Raw genomic sequence first — 18,018 nt, 5'->3', positions numbered from 1 at the left:
CTGCTTATATATTGCTTATATATAAGCCTGATTTCCTGTTCATTAAAGCCATGAACAAAACAGATCCTGACTGCAGAATCTTCATTCTGAACGCTTTGGTAAGAGAACATGGAAGCTAAAAGCTATGCAGCAGTTTGGTTCAAGCTTGAGTGATGGTAAAATATTCCTGCTTACTGTGACAGGAACATAAAATTACCATGCTGGATTAAATCTTTTGTCCCTCAGATCTAGTCTTTCATCTCTGTTGTTTCCACTACAAGATAAATGAGAAGTTCAAAACAGCACTTGGATTGTCCTTGACCAAGGACTTTGCAGCAGGTAAGGGCTAATGCCCCTGTCTGGCACAGCATTTAGGCATGTATTTGTCTTAAAGCATCCATCAGCAGCTCCACTGCCTTCTGCTCTGGTCTGAGGCATGTGAGCAGACTGCTGTGTGAAGCCTTGTTAAAATTCAGATACACACAAAACCAGAAGAGTGCTCAAGACCTGTGTCATTAAATGCACTCCATTAGATGCTCGCATTTCATTGGGTTTTTACCCAGAGTAACAGAAGCATTGTATTGTCCATCTCCCCCCAAAAAAAGCTGAAGCCTCTTGCTATAGAAAACACAGATTTTTATTATAAAACTAAAATTATACCACGCACAAAAGAATTTCCTGTGGCAGAAGTTTGAATATTGCAGTCTTAATGTTAACATAATGTCCAAGCAGGAATTTGAGTCTCTCAAGCTACCTTTGGTTGCATGTTTGCTATACAACTGTTCTGTAGCACACATTTTTTAACATTCAACTTCTGAATCACTCTCACTTTTCCTCTTCTCTCCGTGGCCGTTTGCGAGGGTTCATTTCAGTTTCTTCTGCATGTTGAGTGACAGCTGGAGGCTGCACATCTCGGAAGCCATGAGACTGTAACATACAAGCAAAATCATGTGGTAGCACTTCTGTGGATATAAAGCATGAGTAACTAGTTCCCAGAAGATCAGAATAAGGTATGATGCTGTCATTTATTTTAGGTGAGCAGCCACAGAATGTTTATAGACCAGGCTAAGCTCAGGAGGGAAAGCTTTTTGACACACATGCCAAATAATAACAACATCTCCTCATTTTATTTGGAAAAGATATTTTATTTTCACCAACCAGGCTATCATTTTCATTTTACTATTAATAACCCCTATGGCTATGAAGCACTGCTTCTCTGTAAATTAACTTACGTTGCCTATTTAAATAAATTAAAAGCCAAATCCTTCAGCCCTTAGTCATGCTCCCATGGAAGCAAGGAAATGACTGGATTAATTGGCTCAGTCATTTGCAGAAACAAACCTGTGAATTTCTAAAACCTAGGATATTTTTGTTTTGTGTATCTACTTAATGAACTGAAAACATCAATGAGACATTGTAAGAGAACAGCACATCTGAATCAGTCTCTAAACTGCAAAGACTATTCCATCATAGTAATTTATGGGACACAATGGGATGAGAACCTTTAACTGCCAAAAACTAAATGCAGAAGTGAAAACTAGATGCTGCTACTCTGGAGAGAGCTTAAAGTGATCTATTTGGCCTAGTACCATTATTTTTTCTGTTACCTTAGCTTACAATTTAATGATTTTAAAAGATTTTAAAATGTGAAAGATCTGGAAAATTGTTTAGTTAAACATGTCATCACTGCAGACTGAGACACTGAGCTGCTGTGTGAAGCCTGCAACTGTCTGTCGTCCCCAGTGCTGTGCAGGGAGCACTGCTGACAGCTCAGTGAAGATTCACTGCAGTGAAGACTTACAGATGAAAAGGGGTTAATCAGGAAAAGAAATTGCTTTGGGGACGCTAAATACTCAGGCAGAGACGATGTGGGAATGAGAGAATTTCAGGACAGCTGACATCTTAGGTTGCTGGAGTGTGAAAAAGCAGGTAGAATTACTATCAGACGTGTGACTTTTCCAAAATGCCAGTGGGTCCCCCATAAGGAGATCAATCCAAAACAAACCCAATCAAAATGTTTTGCTTAAGTCTTCCATCTCAGTGTTACCATTTCTAAATGCCTCACCTCACACAGCCTGCTGTTTTTAAAGGAACAAACAGCAAGAGCTGTCACAAGGGCAGGATTTGTGCAGTCCCTCTGCTATTATAAGCAACTCAAGTGTTATTCTAAATAGCATAATGGGGAATCTTCAAGTTTAGTGTTTCACTGCTGCTTGCATCTAATCTCTGCCATTTCCCTTAGGCACAAAGGTGGAGCTGTAGCCAAGAATCCACTTAATCCAGCATGCTAGACTCCCAGCGAACACATTCCAATGGCTATAAAAGCCAGAACACCATAAAGTAGGCTGCTTAGTATGGATGTTTTGCATTTAAAGGCATGTACCTTCTGGGCATGGTGCCTTGAGAATACAAGAATTTTGTGTATATTTGTGAAGCTTGTTAGTGGTTTTTAAATGGCGAGAGTGTGGCAAATGGAACCAAGGACCTACAAAGCTCAGATAGGCTACAGTCATTTTGAAATGTTGTCTTCTGGCAGCTACAGACTGCATCAAGATTGACAAAGGCAGAAGGTTTTATTCCTTGAGCTGTAGTCTCATTGCTGGTCTGGCAGACCCTCAGGGAAACACTGACAATTCCTACCCAGTATGTAGGTCCTGGGTCTCTGTCTTTCATGATGAAATAATCAGGTCGTGTTACCTGAGAAATTTAGGTGAATCAGATGATCTACTTACTCCCTTGTGCATAAATCAATTTACATTTCTATACTCTGCATTTAAGAATGAATCCTTGTCCTGTGAAAGAAACTGTTTCATTTGATAGGTGTTCCACAGCTCCCACACTTACTCAGTGGTGACTTGCCAGTATGCTGGGATGGACACAGCTGAAAAAGAACTAGAGCTCAGTCACCAAGTTACACGCTTCTCCTCTGGCTTACACTGGACCTGAACAGCCAGTTTGTTAATGGTACCAAAATATCTGTTTGCATAAGCCTAAACATCTTTGAGAATCTAGGCTTGAGTAATTTATTATTTTTTAATTATATTTTTCTGTATGCTAGTTATAGATAAATGTGCTAGATCAGATTTGGAAACGTTGAATGGGTTATTTACATCTCCCAGTTTAGCTACAGAGATGGGAATGAGAACTGGTAACAGCAGCAGACTGTTACCATCAGACCTGAATTGCATGAAAGAAACAGGGATGGTTTCTTTAAGTAAAAAAAAATTATCTTCTGAAGCAGCTCAATAGGATTAAGGCAAAAACACAGGGATAATCTTAAATTTTAACTAATCTTTGATAAGGATACACTCTCAATTGTGTTTCAAGATTGTGTGCATTCAGACAGAAGAAGAAAGCATAGCTGTTTTATGATGCATATAAAACTGAAAGGAAAAGGCAATTAAACTGTCCATGGTAAAAGCCATCTGTTGGTCAGCTGGAGAGAAAGGGCTGGACACTCAACCCCACATGATCCCAACAGCCTTGGGATGTAGTCCCACTTACCCTCCCAGTCCCTACAGAAGTAAGACTTTATTTGCAGTATTTCTTCTGTCCAGGTGAATACATTCAGGAGTGAAAAAAAAAAGAAGCTGATTTTTGTTCAATAGTTTGAAGAGCTCATCTTAGGGCAGCATTAAAATCTGCAGGAAATGCTATGGCAACGTGTTTCCATGAGGACACACAGCAAATAGTCATGGCATCTACCTATGTTCTGACATTTGAAGATAAAAGAGTGGAGTGGTGGGGTTTTTTAAACCTAAATACAGCTTAGACAGTATGTATTCTCATTAATATGCATCTAAGTGCTCCACAAAAGAAAATAATCACAGGATTTAACTAGGGATGAATGAGGACTCCAGCCATAAGCTGGAAACTCCTCATATGTTAGTGACAGAAGAGAAAAATCTGTGTGTTGGCTGGTCATAGGGCAACCAGTAGGACAGGGCTATGAGAGAGATAAATACAATCTAGGTTATATCAGGCAATGCACTTCAAGTAGAGGTGTGGAAATATATATGGCACAAAGAGATCTCTGGAACACCATGTATCATTCTGGTCACCCCTGTCCTAAAAAGATAAACTCACTTGGAACAGATGCAGAGAAGAGCCACTTGGGAAACAATAAGCTACCTGACAAGGGAGAAAACAGCTTGGCTTGCTCAAATCTCCCAAAATGAAGGCTCAGAGAGTGCATGATTCCTGTCTACAATTGCACTTAGGCCAAAAGTTAACATCAAGGGCAGATAAAATAAGCAGCACTAGCACAAGAACAGATGGGGACAGGCAGCCTCTAAATTTGATCTAGAAATCAAAATGTTTTAACACTAAGAGGACTAACATGCTGGGTCATTAATCTAAAGAGAAAAGGTGCAAAATAATCATAAAGCTGGAAACATGCCAACGTTACTGGTTACCTTCAGGAGGCAGCTGAAAGGCAATGCTAAGAAAGCCACCATTGTTCTCAGATTTGTCTATGTCTTAAAGTTCCTTTACAGCTAACTGTTTGCTCCCACCCCTGTATCTCCATCCCAGAAGAAATACTAACTGTGATGCAGTATGGTATGGTTGACTCCTTCTGACTTGGGGATTTGTACAACGTTGCCAGCCTGGTTAAACAAAAAGAGATAATTATGATTAGTGAATGCAAGAATTAAAAATTCCAAGTGACTAAATGACCAGTTTTCCTGCAGTTGTGGGGTAGGTGCCCAGTGGAATTCTTAGGTATCTATTTTCATATAGGTCATTTAAACTGTGGATAACACATTCCCATCCTTACATGACCTGTCAGCTCAAATACAACGTAGACCTACTAAAGAGAGTGAAGGATTAATTAGCCCTGATTCATTACAGCATTTGATCACATTTTTGGATCAATATTCATTATGAATTAACTCCAAATGCCACTTTCTTAAAATGCAAACAAAAAAGGTTTTGAGCCCAACTCTTTCTTACTCCATTAAGCAACCATTTGTTCATTGACCTCTCAAAGCTGGGAGACAGCCTCAGGAATTCAAATACTTCTGTGGAGTTTTTTTTTCTAGAGATTCACCAGCCCCTCAATATAACCTAGTGATGGAGAAGGAGAAGATGTTCTAGTTCTGAGCCTGACCTTGGCACTGACATACAGCCTAACCTTGAGAAAATCGTTTCCCTTGTACTTCTCCTCTAACACTTCCTTGATGTTGTGTGTTTAGGCTCTGAGCAATGCATCACGATTTGTGCTTGTGCAGCACCTGGCCCAGGAGAGGCTTGCATAATACAGACAGAAGGTTGCAGAGCAGCTCAGAAGCAAGGGTTCTTCAGCTGGCCCGAGGGCTGCTAGTCTGCACCATGCCCACCTCCCCAGAACTGACACCTGTGGAAAGCCAATGCAGAAAGTGTTCTCCTCTGTATCAAGACACCCTGCCAAAGATCCTGTTAATTATTTTCGGGTTTTTTTTCTTCCCTGAGGTGCCATTCTATTAGAGAGCACGTAATTACAGCCTGAGGAACACTGCCACTTCGTATTAGCTACACAGGGAATTCCTCAGAACATTTAAGTGGTGGGTTATACTTCAGAAAATAGCCTAAATCTGAAGCTGCAGAAGCTTTGCTTTCACAAGCGCTCAGCTAGAGCTCTGCTGTATGCCTCTGACTCAACAGGATCTTTCCTCACAGCAATGAGAACCCTTGTAATTAAGCTCTGACATTTTCAGTAGTAGAAGGAAAGAGACAGGTATCATATTTGGCCAAAGCACAGCTCAAAAAAATATGAAAGGCAAATGGATTCTCACATCTTTGTGCCTCAATAACCTAATATAAAACCAACAAAACCATGATGGATCATCAGGTAGTTCATGTAAAAATGCAACAGAACCCAGCCATTTCTGCTTTTTATGGCTAGGCAGTTGAAATTGGGATTGCTGTGCTTCTGCAGACCCTGCTCCACATTAGCTGCATATTTAGAACAGTAAATAAACCCCATTTGTCTGTCTTTGGCTTGCTTTGTGGAACCCAGATCCCCAACCTTCCTAGCTGTGCTGCAGAAGAAAAAAAAAAAACTCTTTTTCTATATAAAATTAACTTTTGTTCACTCTGCAATCATTATGTTGATGCAACTTCTGTCTTATAAGGCTGTTAACTAATCAGTGATGTTAATTTAATTCCAAATTAAACAGCCTGCTGCAATCATTCTGCACTGCCTTCAAACCTGGAATTTAAAAACCATAACTCTACAAGAAAGCATCACTGCATTTCTCTTTCAAGTTTAACAAGCAAAGCTATGAAAAACAGCATTCCAGGAGCATTTTTGTTCACCGTTTGCAGATTAGGGAATTGAAGCAAGGCTTCTTAATCTCAAGTTGCTGCATTGTGATACTCTGTACAAGGCAAATATAACTAACAAGGAAAGCAGTGAGCTTGCAATATAGTGAGAAGGGGAAAAAACCACAGGAAACAGAAAAGATCTCACTGCAACAGACAGAACTTCACACTGTTTTTAGAAGGGTCATCCTCATGCCTTTGAGCTTCTAAAATCGCCCTCCCTAGGTCAGCTCTGCACTAGGAGTAAACACAGGTTTCTCTCTACCTCCTTGTAGGTCTCTGTCACTTGGTATCTGCCTGGCTGTGCAGCTCTGCAGAACCACCCTGCTGCACTCAAAAGCAGGAAGGTCCAACGACTGCCTGGGCAGCTCAGGGGTCAGCAGGCCTGTGGTCTGCCCTCCTGAGAGCCACTAGCCACGTGGAAAGCCTTCTCTGGCATCTTTGGCTTTGTGCTGACTGAGGCCTAAAAGGCTGAAGCAAAGAAATTCTAATCCCTGCTTACAAAATGCAGAGAGTAAAACAAATTTTCTCCTTAGCCACCAGATGCTAAACTCTTGTGTGTGAGCAACTGCCACTAGGATGTTCTATTCTGGTGAGACATGGCCTCTTGTCAGCAAGCACAGCACTGCAGCGAGCTGACCACGGTGAGGAAGAGCATGACAGTTCAGCCCACACCAGCTCAGGCTGAACTAGAAAGCTCTTCTTCAGCTTCACGGCAGATGGCAAATTCAAACCCTGTGTGGTCACTAGGGCCAGTCTGAAAAAGACCCTCAAATGCCACACTGGTCAGTGTTACTATGTACCTTACTGGCCTGCGCTTCACTTACCTCTGACTGTTGTCCCAGTGAAAGATTAAACGGACAGTAGCAGCATGTCCCCAGCTTTCCCCTGGGTGGCACAAAATGACAGGCCATTATTTATCTCCTATAACAGCAGCAGGATCAGTAAGCCAAACTGATACTAGACCAGTCTTCAAAAAAAACACCCCATAATTATAACATACATACCTTTCTTGCAATAATGAATCATATCTTTTTCATATGTGCATGAATTTCTCAACTAGTTTATCAAATATACTGAGACAAGGAATAACCTCTGTACTCACAATTTGTTTTATAGAACCCTTGATGTGATACTTCCCTGTTTGTAGAAGGATTTCATACAGACCTAATAAAGGACAGGTACTACACAGATCAGGAAGGGAGAAGCAGCATGAAGAAAAGATTTTTGTAATTACTGCTGAAGAAATCTAGTATGTCTAAATCCTCCTTCAAAATAGTGTTATTCTGTCTCTCAGGCATAATTATGAGCAAACATCACTCCCTTTGGGATACAAGCTTTGGGAGAAAGTCAATGATTATTAAAGTATTAAGGGCCCCTGGAGCAGTCTTCTGCTTCTGACAGCACAACGCAAAAGAACACAACCAAAAGCAAGGGGCAGGGTAGGAAGGGAGGAGGAAGTTTGGATTGTTATCCCATTTTAGGGGGAACTGTCCTACTGTTTCAGTTCACACCTGACCACAAGCTCAGTCAATTTATAGGCAGTTTTATTAGGTGTTTTCCTCTGTTTATCCCAGGAGACAGTCAGTAGTCCCAAGATGGACTGGATTTTGGTTGAGTGCTGCAAGCCTCTCCTATTCACCTGCACACAGCCCTGTAACTTCACAGTCACTTGCTGGTCTCCATGATGTCACCAGCCCCACAGGCCCCATGTGCTCTCCTATTCATTACAGCATCAGGAAGAAGACAAAAAATTCAACTGTAATGAAGACCTAGACCCTCCAGGCATCCTGGCAGACCTTGCTCCACTATATCTAAGTTGAGATTAAAGATTTTGGCTATTAGATACAGTTCTGAGTCAGAGATCAAAACACATTTTACAATGCATACAAATTCCACACCGGAATATTTCCAACTACATCAAATAAGAGAAAAATGTGACTGTAAAATGAGATATTTCTGAGTTAAACTGGCTGTAGATTTAATATTTGACCTCCTTTCTAAATATATCCAGTAGAAATGTCTAGGAACACCCAGCTTAGCTATCACTGCTGGGAAAGCAAGCTGTCCCCTTCATAAAGCTCTTGACTTAATACCTTGCAGCATCTGTGCCTTTCCCCCCCCATAATTAAGAACTTCCCTTCTGCTAGGAAGCTGAATAAGAGTTTAGAGCTTAATGCTCTTGTGAAGTCTTAGAAAAGGCTGTTTCTAAGGCTTAGCAATCCATGGGGGAAAAAAAATCTGTTAAGGGGAGGCAAAAGGATTGATTTTATTTGGGGTTTTGCTGCTGACCTCTTTCCTCAATAGTTCCTTTGGCTACAACCAGCCAAGGAGCAGTAGGAGGTTCGTTAGCCCTTAGATTATTATAAGAGATTATTGCAGTAGCATCACTTCAAAGTGGATCGTAAAAATCACCTGGTAATCCACCTGCTCAGTACTGGCACTAAGTCTTATGGAACAAATTCACATCAAAATGTGAAAAACAGCTTTGTACCACTCAGAAATATTCAACCTAAGATACTGCTGGTTAGGAGGAGGGGAATATCTCTTAGCTTAAATATTTTATCAACTGGCATCAAGTTCCAGTTCTGTTAGAGTGCACACTAATGAGTTTAACAGGACCATGTGGTTACACACACGTTCTGGTGAGAGTCACAGTGCATGGTCAGGATGAGGTTATGTCAGATTAAATGTTTGTAAGAGGAAACACATGTAAGACAATACATGATACCTTTGAATTATAACCTAACTCCAAATGTCTTCACATTCTTTACTGTCCCTATGACTCAAACACAATAGCTCCGAAACAACACTAGTTATTGAAAAAAGACAGAATCTAATAACTTTAATTGAGTTTGTAGCCAGAAAGGCTGCCAAAAATAATACATCAGAGAGCAAAAGGCAAAGATGACAAAAAGGGTCAGACACTGGAAGCTGGGTCTTTATCTGCATGCACGGCTCAAAATTCCACATTCTTCACATTCTCAAAGGAGCTGATCTGTATTTGTTCATTTTATCTTACATCTGTGCCAAATGGTTCAATGCCTGTACAGACACTGAGAACATCTTTGTACTGTCCCCTCCTTCTCCCTCCCCTCCAGAACACGGGAATCACTACTTAGTTCACACAGACTGAAGCTGTGGACAGGGAAATCTCTGCCCCTTCAGTGCATCATAAACTAGTACAAAGTTACAACCTGAACTAAGATTTAAATGCTGAGCTTTTGCTTAATTTTTCAAAATCTCTGCTTCTGAAGAACTGTTCTGTTTTCCCCTCTGACCACAGCAGAAGAGTCTATCTGAGGTACTCTGCTCCTTACAGGGCAAAATGGAACAGTCTGTAAGAAACACTTAGACTCACTATGGGGAGGGAGGCTGTAGCTGAAGATCCCACACAGAACTTCCCTCTACCTCCTAACTGTAAAAAGCAACAGGCAGAAGAGTTTGAGCAACGCAGCAAATGTGCAACACCTTTGCAAATAATTAATGGAACGTGTTCAAATGTGGTGGCAAAATAAACAATTTAAGCTATTTTTTCCCTGTGAGCAGTTCTCAGGAAATTTAGGAAATTGCAGCATAGTCTGAGGTGTGTAACCATTAAGCTGTGTTCTTCTGTTAGTGCTTTAACCTGTTCATCACCACATTCCTGCAAAAGGCATACTGCCCCCAGGTCCTTTCCTACATTTTTTTGCATGATCATGCACCAGCCAATTTCAGTCTAAATTACCTGATGTATCAGAGGTTTACTAATTTAAATAGGTCAAGCTCACCTTGGCCACTTCTGGCAGAAATGGATTGGGAGTCAATGAAATAAACATCTCAGCCAACACGCAGGATGTGGCTGTGACCTCCAGCAGGGCTGGTGGCCTCCTCAGCTGACACAGCTGCAATGGAGGCAACTCCACAGCCTCAGGTCCTCGGGGAAGGCAGCAAGACACTAGCTGCACGTCTAGAAACCTAGTTACTCAGAGAGTTCTCAGTACCTAGTGCTTCCCCATAAAGGGTGATTCAGTCATTTTAGGGAGTGCTGATAGATGTAACAGCAAGTTTCTGCAGTCTGAAAATGTCACAGCTTTTAAAGTTATTTGTAATCCCTTTTCAAAAATCTAACCAGGATTCCAATCTGCACACTGTGTTTGAGTTTAGAATAAAATTTGATAATTGCTAATTACAATTACAGTGCTGACATAGATAAACACTAGAGTTCCACAATGCTACCCATTCCAGATGGGTCTAAGAGTTTCACTGTGGATTCTGCTACAATGCAGAAATTCAGAAAACAATTTAATTTTCATTGTACACAATGCCAAAAAAACGAAGTTGTATATTTGAAGATTAACTCAGCTTTCAACTGACAAGTTGAACACCTACCTAAAGCAGGTACCAACGTGGACTGGCTTTGTCCAATCCTTGTTGTCATTTGGTTTGTCAGAACCACCTAGAAGAGGAAACAAAAGCAAACAAACAAGAAAATCTCCAGAAAAGCAGCATACACATGGGAGGGAAGAGGGGGTTTTCCAAAAAGCTTTTATCAAGTTACTCAGGCAAAACTCTTGCCTGCTGTAATGAAGCTTTTGTTAACAAGAAGAAACCATAAAGGTGTCTCATCATTCCTAAATAACCAAAACAAAGAGAACCCTGCAAAATGTATTTTTAATTTGCATAGAATGTACATTTCTTTCATTCAAGGCTTTAAAGAAACCTAAATGTTTCCCTTCCTAAGGGATGAAAACTCTACACAACTTGTATATTCCACCATACTTGTACAAAATACTGGTTGGATCTGCACTTAGACGCACGTGACTCGTACAGCCCTCTATAAAGAGAGAGATTTCAGTCACTGTGGTATAAATGAACTTGGTGGTGCTGCTCAGAACGTGCATAAGCCCAGTGATTAACAGAATTTCTGCACCTTGTAGTCTAAAAATGCACAAGTGGGTACAATACAGAGCAGAATGAAAGCGAACAGACAGAGCGGGGGAGTGTTTTCGCAGCACAAATCACTCGTAGGAGGTTCACAGACAGTCTAGGTTAGATCTCTGGTAGAAGTGGGGGTGGGTGAGACAGAAAAGAGGCAGGAATATTAACTGCAAAGTTCATTAAAAATGAAAAATAAAAAATTGTACCCATCTTAAACCCTTGAGGTTTTCATTGTTTGACGTGCTTGTATGATTCTTGCTTGAGCAGTTAGGAAAGTCTGTCAGAGTTAGTGATTCCAGCACACACAGAACACTGACGTCGCTGCAAGCCCCAAGGCACGGCGTGTGTTAGAGAGGTAGCTCATCATCTATGGGTGGAAACAGCCCCAGAAGGGCTCCCCCATCTCACTGCTGGAGAAGGGCTGGGCAGGGCATCCTAGCACAACCCTCCGAGCCCAGCTTTAGAAACTCAAGGAACTTGTTTTCTACCAAATTAGAGCACTGAGGCTGCCCAGCTTTGCTGCCTGACGAGCAACCTCTGGCATGCAAGCTGAATTTAGACTGCTCGTGAGCTACGAGGAACTAACATGACCACTGACAAGAGGGCCACTGAGATAAATTGTTTCTGAGCTCTGTGACTAATCAATTCTTTCACAAGTGTTTATTTAGCAAGCATCTGTACTGACCTGCTCACTTGTTCAACAGAAATCAGCTGTATACATTTCCCTTCATCAGAGGAAAAAAAAAAGACTGTACAATGACAATGACTGCTGTTCAAGGTCACCAGGTACCCAATTAATGAGTGAAAGCACTCGGTAAACCGGAGGCTGTGCAAATCAAACAGTCATAGAACATTTGTCTCCTTTGGTGTCCATGCCAGCAGGAAGAAGCCTCACAATTCCCATCAGGGTGGCAGAGAGGGGACACATCCAGCAGCGAGCCCAGTCGCCTCGCCCGGGCAGAACACAGAGCTCTGCTCCTTCCCTTCCTGCAGCTACCAGAGGAAGCACAAGCACAGGCTTATTTTTAGCAGTCTGGAGCAAAAGCCAATTCTGCAAAGAGAGTCGTGGATGACACGGTTGCAAGTCACCTGGAAACAGCTACAGGCACAAGCACCATTTTGAGGCTGTGTAAGCTCTTAATTCCTTAACAATGCTTTTTCTAAGCTGTAAAAGACCTGCCAAAACAACTTCTGGAACGGAGGCAGCTTCTGAGTGCCATCTGCTGGCTACACCGCTGCAGATCTGCAGGCCTCCATATTGCCGTAAATGACGTAGAAGCAATGCCCAGGGAGGAAGCAATGGGTTTCCACAGATGCCAGAAGAGCAAGCCAAGCCAGCAGATAAAGTGTTTTTTCCTCATAAGACCAGTTCCTCCCCTAAGACCCTAGGTTATTTTTAAACGAAGGGTGGAAAATTATGTTGGAATTGCTAAATACTCAGACTTCAATGCGTGTGCTTTGTAAGTAAAAGTCACTGAAGCAGCATCACTTGTCCAACAAAATCATTGAAGATTATGAGAAACAGCACAGCAAATTGATATGCTACCATTTAATTAAGATACATATGATGTTTTTAATGCAAATTTGACTTATTTTGGCAAGTCTAGGAATTTTCCACCTAAACAGTCTTGCCTGTATGATCCATCTATATTTTACTAAGCAAGCTGGCAAACACAAATATAAAGGACATTCTTGCAGTTTTATTTTGCTATATACAGACAACCACAAATCACATTTGCTTCATTTTTTCACAATGCACTTATTCCAAAGTAGCATCTTTTGTGGTTTCAGCCTGCCCCAGACTTACAGCTGACTTGTGGTCGTTGGCCAGGATGATCAGCTGCTGTGCCAGCCCGTTCAGGAGCCTCGTTCGAAGGGACAGGTCCTCAAAGTCGTGGCGGAAAGGGAATGCCACCCCATCAATTACCACCAGCCGCACCTAGGTGGGGAAGAAAGGGAAAAACTGAGGTAACTATCCAACTAACGAATGACAAAAAGCAGCAAGACTTCTTTTGAAGTGCCCTGGAATGTTTTATTGAAGGTGATGACAATCTTATTACATACTCAGATGTGCATGGCAGCGTAACACCTATTGTCTCTATATATTGGAGACAACCAGCCCTCCACAAGAGCGCAGGGTGAAGAACCTCAAGCTCCAAACACACTAGGGTTTGTTCGCAGAGAAAGGCTGGACCAGGTGATCCCTGAGGTCTCTTCCAACCTGGCATTCTATGCTTCTGCAATTCCAGTACCCCTGCAAAGTGCACTGCTGCATGATGCTCAGAGCATGGAGGCACTGGCCTAAACAAAGCGCTGTGCTGAGCTCTCCCGTTAGTCAGAGCAGCAGAGCTGCCCTTCCGACTGCTCTGGGCTTGCTCCCTGACAGCCAGCTGAGTTATCTCTGCAGCACCTGGTACAGAATACAAAACATCAAAGCTGGACTGAAAGCCTTGCAGAATGGAAGAGGGAAAAAAATATTTCACCTTCTCCCTCGACAAAACCAAACCGAAATTAGAATGCATGCTGCCTGTAGTCACTGTTAAGATAACCCATCTGATTCTCAGGCTCAGATCTGTGATCTATCTTAGAAACAAGGATTTCAACAGATGCTTAAAGATATTCCAGGCACTATGCACTGGAGCTGAGTGTCTGTCTTGCCTGAAGATGTTTGCTTTGCTGAATTATTTCTTCTGTAGCAATCATTAGCTGAAGGCAGAACACAGTGCTGCTGCTGGTTCATCACCCTCAAGACACTATATAAACATTAGTCTGGATTTTGATTTATTCTAACTTCATTCCTTGGAGCTGTTTTGATGACCCAAGTTTGTCTGAAATACAGAAGGGAGACGGATAGTTTTACAGCATCTGCATGCTCAGATGTCACACAAATCCTAGGTATCTACAAGTTCTTGCATTAATGCAAAAGAGACAAATTGGAAACAACACAGGAAAACTGATTTTCTGTATTATTGATTTAGCTCATTACTGGGAAGTTGCTTTGTGACTGGAACATACAAGCCTGAAGCAAACATCACTCTGTGAAATGGCCCCAGACCTCCAACTGAAAAAAAAAAATCTTAATTTGACAAAGAAGTTTAAATGCTTAGATTTAAAAGAAGATATTCTTCTGTTTCTACATTTAACTTCCTTCCTGCAAATTCTTTTCTATAAGCCTCTACATCTTCCTCATGTATAATTTTTTGACTTTTAGAACAATCAGTTTAACAGTATAAACATGACTCATACTACAAAGGAATGTATACAACTATTTAACTTGCCTATCAGATTAGTATGTCTGGGTAGGACACAATTTAGTTTATTTTCCCCCAGTTACACTTGTTATAAAATAGCAAACAAGTAGACTTAAAAGTATTGAAAAGTAGGATATATGGAGAAAGGTTAGTAACATACCTTCTCCATGTGAGTTTGCCTCTACTAGACTTTAAAGAGTTATGTTTATTATGACAAGAATATTTTCTAACATAGTCTTTCTCACATTATTGGCCTTTCTCACATTATTAACAAGATCTCAAACTAATTAATATTTCCAAATGACACTCTCTACAGCCACGTCTCTCAAAAAAAACCCTCTAAAACCTGGAGACTCCCTGTGATCCCAGACTCAGCCCCAGGTCTGCACAGAGGGATCAGGCTAATTTTAATGAGAGATGGAGTGCAATAAGCAATCTGTCAAGTCACTTATAGCCCATCCAAGGAATCACCAGAAGGTCTTACGGTTCTCCTGCAACCTTCAGTATTTCAGGCTCCAGGCCAAGCACAGATAATCAGCACAGATGGTACCAGAGAACTGCAGCCCAATGTAACTGTGCTAATGAAGCCATGTACTTTCCACAAGAGCAAACACAACAGGGCACCGTTAGTACCTGGCAGAGAAAGGGAGATACCAGACTACACTAAGCAAAAGTAAGACTCCCATCTGTGCTTTCCAGAACATAACAGCTTCCAAAAATGGAAATTATGTGCAAAAGACAATGTAACTGAACAATGCTGATTTGTGCTCTACTAGAGTGAGGCACAAGTCACCTTCCCCAAATCCTGTTACGGAGCGATGTGCTGTGCAGAGTCCACAAATCTGGAAGGGAGGTGGTGAAAATCTGCCTTACAATAGCATTTCACTAAGACACTAGGTACTAGGAAACTTCTTGGCTGTAGTCCACCCCAGAGTCAAGCTGCAGGCTCTGGTTGCTTGTAGCAACAGAAGATGTATTGGAAAGAAGAAGAGTCACTTTCTGGATGCCAAGATGGTGAAGGATGCTTCTGGTCCTCAGTGATCTTCTAGTACAAAAAAACCCCAGCACTATGCCCTTCTTATCCCAGCACATCGTGGTCATCACACACTCACTGGCTCAGGGACTCTTTTGTAAAGCAGTTCTGTGATGATTCTGTGACTTGCTGCCACAGAAATGTAACAACATGTCGCAACGTAGATCCTGCATCCTCGTCTCACAGTGGAGATTCAGGATGATGGCAGCAGTAGCAGCAGAAATAAACTACTCTTAAGAGTAAACAGGGTGGGAATGAAAAAGCAAACAAGTTTACACTTGTACTCTGGCATTAGCAAGTGTATTACTGCCAAGCTGATGAGGTACCCAGGTCTTACTTAGGTTACTCTTACTGTAACAGATGAACATCCCTGAAAATCTTTTGTGTGAAGATGAGTGGTATCTTCTGATCAGTCTGCTATAACCCTTACCTTGGAATGCTCTGAAAGGAAGTCTGGGAGGAGGTAGACCTGTGCAAGAAGCTCTACGTAGTCACAGCAACGGAAGTAATATATGTGAGAAAGGATATTTTCAAGAGAGAAAGTCTCCAAAGCTTTCAGATGATCTGGGAACAAATAAAGAGATGAGTAAATGAGTCAGAAGTCTGTACTAGCATGTTGCTACTTTCATCGTTCTACCAAACTATGCCTTCCACATATAGCAGCAGCAAAACCCCTAGAAACAGAAACTGTCAAGGTAAAGAGTGTGGAAAACATACCTTCCATCTGGCTTGAAAGTCAAGGAGGTGGTGAGCAGATGCTATCTCAGCATTTGCACACAGATACACCGGAGCCTCCAAGGGAGTGCTCCAAAGATGAAAAATATATTTCTGAAAAAAGAACTTCTCCAGTAAATAATTTTCAAGCCAGAACACCACCAGAAGACAACTGACTATTCATCATCCATTGTTTAATGTACAGGCAGTAGCTCATTTAATTTAGTGTCCTTTTACCTCAGTTCAGACAGAAGTTTCCTGCATAAAATACTCTAACAGCCACATAAAAATTGTGTCCCTATTCCAAATACATTGATGACATAGAATAAAACTCTTCATTAAAGGCAACCTGGCTATATTGACATTATGAAGGAGAGCAGTTCCAGCTACAGTTTTACAATATGGGTCTTCAGCAGCAACAATGCCTTAAGAAATTCTTCCTGTCATATCACAGAATCATAGAGTCCCAGGTTGGAAAGGACCTCAGGGATCACCTGATTGAACCTTTTTTGGCAAAAGCACTGCCCTTGCATTGCAGCGTGTTACCCCTCAGTTCTGCTGACAGAGTTGTGTTTGGGTTTTACTGTAAATGTCATCATTAAAGTGCTAAACAAAAGCCAAAAACCTACAAATTATCATGTAGAAAATTAATTACTCTTATAGTATATCAGCTCAGTCTGCAGCATGGCTCCACATACTGCCGCAGTTCAGGGTATGATCAGGTTTCTACAGGTGGGAATAAAAGGCCTGCAGCAAGAACTCCTTAAGCCAGTACTGCTGCACCCCTCAGACTGGAAAACTGCAGCTTGTGAGCCTCTTGTTTCACTCCAATCCCAGCCTAGGAGACAGAAAGAAATGACTGAGCAGCACACCTTCTTCTTGATGAGCTTCAGCAATCAGCCGGCAATGCTGCACACAGGCAGTGGCAATATCCACCACTCTGTCCACCATGAAACTTCCTTCAGTGTCAATGAACACAGCTTCTCCACCTACACCCCCAAAGCATTCGGGGATCTGCACATCCACGGCCAGCTGCATACTGCCAAGGGAAACAGAACAAAGAGAAATGTTTCCATCACAAAGCTCTCCCCTCCCAACTTACTCCTGAAGTGACATTTCTGCAGGAGGAAGCAGTACAGCCATTATAATGATCATATTTATAATGTAGAAGAACCAGAAATTGCATCACAAGAAAAACAAACTCCTCATAGTGAAGCTAAACAAACAGAAGTGACTCTCAGTTGCACGGAAGTGATCTGAAATGAAAATACCATAGCTGTGTCTTCCCAACACCAGGTGCTCCACAGATCTCGGTGATTTTTGTTAGCTGCACACCACCTCCCAGAATATTGTCTAGCGCTGAACAGAAGGTGATGATGAAGCCCTGGGCTTGCTCCTCTTCCAGAAGTTCCAGTGCTGTGCACTTCCTGATGGCACATGATCCCCCAGCAGTCCTTGCTGCATCCCCGTGACACTCCTGCCTCACAACCTGTAACGCTTCCAGTGCCTCTTCTTTGGAGATTCCAATTTCTAGAAGAGTCAAACCATGAGAGATCACCTTATTTTTATAAACAGTGATTTATTTAAAGTATGAAGAGATAATTTGTTTGACAGAACCTGGTCATTCTGCAGTGTAACTCAAGTATTAATCCTTTTAGTAGAGTGCTGCACGCAGCTTGCCAAGCCCTCTGGACTAATGATGTGATTTTTCAAAAGAAATCAGAGCAATGATGCCCTGTGTCCAGAATTCAGGGGACAGAAAGCTATCTGCCATAAAAGAAAATCAAATCTGCTGCTCATAGACATAGAGGTGGCAAA

General features: G+C 41.7%; 1 protein-coding gene across 1 annotated transcript; it reads right to left on the bottom strand.

Annotated features, from left to right (window-relative positions):
- Positions 1-808: 808 nt before the first annotated feature.
- RAD51C (RAD51 paralog C) lies at positions 809-17,730 on the bottom strand (the record flags this gene model as incomplete). The annotated part of the gene is made up of 8 exons (XM_008938325.1): positions 809-906; positions 4,526-4,586; positions 7,110-7,170; positions 10,654-10,720; positions 13,010-13,141; positions 15,917-16,050; positions 17,073-17,239; positions 17,472-17,730. Coding segments are annotated over 8 exons (979 nt in total), but the record flags the coding sequence as incomplete, so codon positions are not given.
- Between the last annotated feature and the right edge of the window lie 288 nt (positions 17,731-18,018).

The sequence above is a fragment of the Merops nubicus genome, unplaced genomic scaffold (assembly GCF_000691845.1).
Source record: "Merops nubicus isolate BGI_N331 unplaced genomic scaffold, ASM69184v1 scaffold12654, whole genome shotgun sequence".
Taxonomy (NCBI): domain Eukaryota; kingdom Metazoa; phylum Chordata; class Aves; order Coraciiformes; family Meropidae; genus Merops; species Merops nubicus.
The sequence above is the reverse complement of the archived record's forward strand: the minus strand, read 5'-3'. Positions and strand labels throughout refer to the sequence as shown.